At 47.5% G+C, this 3972-nt stretch overlaps 1 protein-coding gene across 1 annotated transcript; it reads right to left on the bottom strand.

Moving 5' to 3' along the window:
• Positions 1 to 1683: 1683 nt before the first annotated feature.
• UQCR10 (ubiquinol-cytochrome c reductase, complex III subunit X) lies at positions 1684 to 3691 on the bottom strand. Its single transcript, XM_007461179.1, has 2 exons — positions 3484 to 3691; positions 1684 to 1946 (listed from the first exon to the last, which is right to left on the bottom strand). The coding sequence occupies exons 1-2, from the start codon at positions 3631 to 3633 to the stop codon at positions 1902 to 1904; spliced, it is 195 nt and encodes a 64-aa protein (XP_007461241.1). The 5' UTR covers positions 3634 to 3691; the 3' UTR covers positions 1684 to 1901.
• Positions 3692 to 3972: the final 281 nt, after the last annotated feature.

The following is a 3972-nucleotide window of genomic DNA, read 5'->3' as shown; positions in this document are numbered from 1 at the left end:
CTTTCCGGTAGTGCATCTGTGCCAATTTTCCATATCATTTCTTTTGGCTGCGCCATGCAGCATACGGGATCTTAGTTCCCCCACCCAGGGATCGAATCCATGCCCCCTGCAGTGGAAGCGCAGAGTTGTAACCACTGGACCGCCAGGGAATTCCTCTGGTTTTTAGGGAAGAATCCTTCCTTGTCCCTTTCCTTGCTTCTGGTGGTTGCTGGCAATCTCTGGCATTACTTGGCCTGTGAAAGCTCAACTGCAATCCCTGTTGCTGTCTCCACATGGCCCTCTTAAAAGGGCACCAGTCATTGGATTTAGGGCCCACCCCAACCTATTACAACCTCATCTTAATTTAACTAATTACATCTGCAAAGACCCTAGTTCCAAATAAGGTCACATTCTGAGGTTCTGGGTGGAAAATATTCAATCCCCTAAAATAAGTAAAACAGGGATTATTTTAATGTTTGGCTCTTATTGAAAGGAAATACACAAACAACCTCAACAGCCCAGAAATGCTGATGATAAATAATGGGGCATCTTTTTTTTTTTTTTGCCTGGCCGCAATGCATGCAGGATCTTCCCCGACCAGGGATCGAACCTGCACCCCCTGCAGTGGGAGCACAGAGCCTTAACCACTGGACCACCAGGGAAGTCCAGTAAAGGGCATTTTAATGTAGAATGGCTTAGGAATACGCTTGCTGCTTGGGCTGAATGTGCCCCGAGACAAGTGATCAACTAAGCTCATTCTAACTCTGCTGCCCTGAGCTCGTCATCAGGTGCTCAAGAATAATGTAGAATAACTCTTCAAGAATGCTCCCTGCTTTATTGTTTTTCACCAGCACATTGCCCTCAAATCGTTGGGAACAGTGTAAAGTAAGTGGCAACCTTCAACCCCCAGAGTGTTCCTCTATTAATGCTGAAACCATTCTTAGAATCAGTCTTAGAATGAACCTCTACTTTGGTTCAGGTCTTGATTTGGCCCCCAGAGCTGTACTACCTTTGGCAGGTCATGATTTCTCGAGGGCCTGACTTCATCTTCATTAAGATATGCCTCAGGTAGGGCAAAGTGGGCAATTCCTAGGTTCTCTCCTACCCCTGGGTTTCCCGACCTGACTCTTCCCCATTAGTTGCTGGTGGTTGATCCAGCTCTGGTCCAATCATGCCAAGCTCCAGGTGAAATATGGCAGACAGGTGAGTCACTCATCTTCCCAGGCCAATTACCAAACAGAACTGCTCTACTCCTGTTCAGCACATCCCAGTGCTCTCCATGGCTGCTCCCAGCCATGCTGCATGTTTTCCAACGTCCCGTACAGCCATCAGATGAGCGGTGGCCCAGAGAGGTACGCCAGCTTACTCAAAGATACTCAGCAAGTTAAAGGCAGAATGGAGACTAAACCTTCAGGCCATGGTTTGTTCCCCCGCTGGATCCACAGAGCTTCCCTAGGGCCAAGCCAGTTAGCTATCCTCTGCCTGACTTAAGAATGGAGTTACTGGTTTAGAAGCCAAAGCTGAAGATAACATCACCAACTCTAGCTCATGGTTTGAAAACTACAATTCTTCTTTGGAAGTTAATGGGAAACCCAAAATAATGGAATCTGCCCTTCAGATATTCGCAGAGGACTTTGAAGTGGTGTCAAATAACTGTTAAGTGAAGATCAGGTAGTTAAAAAGCACCCCATGCAGAAGCAGGTCTCAAGGACAATTTACATTTATTTGTTGATGACTCTGACTAAACATACTTCAAACATAGCAGAAGTTAAAGAGTCTGTCAGGTGACGTCATCTGCCAACAGCTAAAGGTGGCCCGTGTAGAGTGACATGAGCTTCATCTTCAAGCTGAGGCCCTGAGTCTGGGCAAACAGCTGGTGGCTGGACCTGGTCCTTCTGGCCTGGACTGGGGCCTCCGAGGAACTACGCCTTGTTCTCATACTTGTGCTTGATGTGTTTCCATAGCTTCTGCATTTTAAAGACAAGAACCACAAACTAAGTTTTGCCTCTCACATTTTCTAACTCCTCCCACTGTCCTGGTCTCTAAAACAAACTTGAGAGAAACATGTACCACATCCTGACAGTTTGCAGTGGGCAAACTGGAAGCAGTACTAGGCTTGATGTACATTCCTAACATTTACAGAATGCTCTGATGCTCTCAATCAGTGTGTGAAGTAAGTGGGAAGGCATGATCTCACTTTACAGGAAACAGGTAGAGAGATTGAGGGGCCTACCCCCAGAGCACACAATTACTAAGGAACAGAGGCTGGAAAATGTCTCATTTCTTCAACTCCCAGGTATTACTCAAGAGGTCTTAAGTGCATGGTCCCCAAATACTTCACATTAAGCCATTTAAAAAATTTCCTCAGACCTATGATCCTTGGGTCAGGAACTAGCTGTATTCTCATTCCTAAAAGCAACAAAGATGGGTGGGTTATGACAACATCCTGAGATGCCTTCCCCACACATTGGAAACGGCCAGAGGAACTGCTTGAAGATGAACAGTAGCAGCACTTTCATAAGGGCAGAAAGTTGACCTGGCCACAGGCAGTACATCAGTGGACAGAGCCTGCCTGGGCTGTAGGGCCAGACTGCTTCAAGTTAAAAAGAGAGTGAGTGGTGGCACAGGCCTTATTTGTCCAAGACCTTCCCCAGTATGAGCCACAATTTAACGATAGAAAGCAGGCAAGGCATCCAGCATAGTGCCTGGCACACAGTGAGTCTAAAAAGTGTTGTTATGCTCTATCTTATGCTTCCACTTTCTCCTGAGGAATGTAACAAATGACATATTTTGAGAGTACCACCTACCAGGTACTGCGGCACCTTACCTGCATCTCATATAATCCTCACAATAATTTTCTGAGATAGTTACTATTATTATCATTTCTATTCCACAGATAAAATTGAAGCTCGGACAGGTTAAGAAACTCACCCACCTTAATGCCACAGTTATTAATTGATAAGGCCCAGTATTCCCATCTAGGGCTCTCTCATTTCATACCTACCCTACTCTTAACCATTATTAATACCACCGCTGACAGCATGGAAAGACTTTGTAACTGAAAAGTGCTATCTGAAAAGGCCAGCCACGTATCTAAAGAGTTGTCCTTTTCACGACCGTCGCCCGCTCAAATCTGCCCTTGAAACCTTCAGACGAGATACGGGGTCCCGGGTCCAGCCCTGACTTGCCTCTAACTCCCTGGTGATGTGGCCCTAACAAGTCCTTTGCTCTCATTAGGTTAGTCTTCGCTTCTGCAAATGGACAAGTGGGTGTATGGGGCGGAAGACAGCAATACTTAAAACCCCTGCAAAGTGGGATCTATTGACCCCGTTTAACGTTTTAGGATTCACACCGGGCGGAGCGGACAGACGGCTGGCTGTCTGCAGACAGAAGACACCCAGGGATCCCCCACTCCTCGTAAAGGTAGACTGAATCCCGCCCCACCCCCTCTCTCACTGTCACCCCTCAGAGGGGCCCAAGGTCAGGGACGGCCCAGGCCCTCACCCCTTCGTTGATGTGTTCGTAGATTGCGTCCGCGCCTTGATCGAAGGCGCGCTCGAAGAACAGGGCGCCCACGGCTATGGTGAGGGCAAAGGTAGAGGTCCTGCGGAACAGCAGGGAGTACAACCTCGCAGTCAACGTCGGGCCCGCCATGTTTGTCCGCTACCGAACTAGAGCCACCGCGCATGCACCGCGACCGAGCTATCTCTCCAAAGGTCCTCAACCTGTAACGCTTTATGGGATTTGTAGTTCTTCTGGATCTCAGCGCTCGTCGTTTTGAACTATGGAAGTAACTGATGGCTTGAGCGTGATTCAGATCTCCTAAAATCCAGATCACGGCAGCCCAAATAGTTGGTAAAATGTATTACCGAATTTTTCTCCTCAATCATTTTTTGCTGATTAAATATTTTAAACTACAACACCCAGAAGCCCTCGCGCTTCCTCCGCTTCCTCCTGCACGGTCTCAGCTTTGATTCGCAAAGGTTTCTGGGA

This window comes from Lipotes vexillifer, unplaced genomic scaffold (genome assembly GCF_000442215.2).
Source record: "Lipotes vexillifer unplaced genomic scaffold, Lipotes_vexillifer_v1.1 scaffold691, whole genome shotgun sequence".
In the NCBI taxonomy this organism is placed as follows: Eukaryota; Metazoa; Chordata; class Mammalia; order Artiodactyla; family Lipotidae; genus Lipotes; species Lipotes vexillifer.
This window is presented reverse-complemented; position numbering and strand designations above follow the sequence as displayed.

Bases quoted from the DNA above. Each gene is read 5' to 3' on its own strand.
- UQCR10 (XM_007461179.1), bottom strand. From the start codon at position 3,633: ATGGCGGGCCCGACGTTGACTGCGAGGTTGTACTCCCTGCTGTTCCGC. The intron at 1,947-3,483 runs GTGAGGGCCTGG...TTTAAAATGCAG, and splicing joins ACGAACACATCAACGAAGGG to AAGCTATGGAAACACATCAA.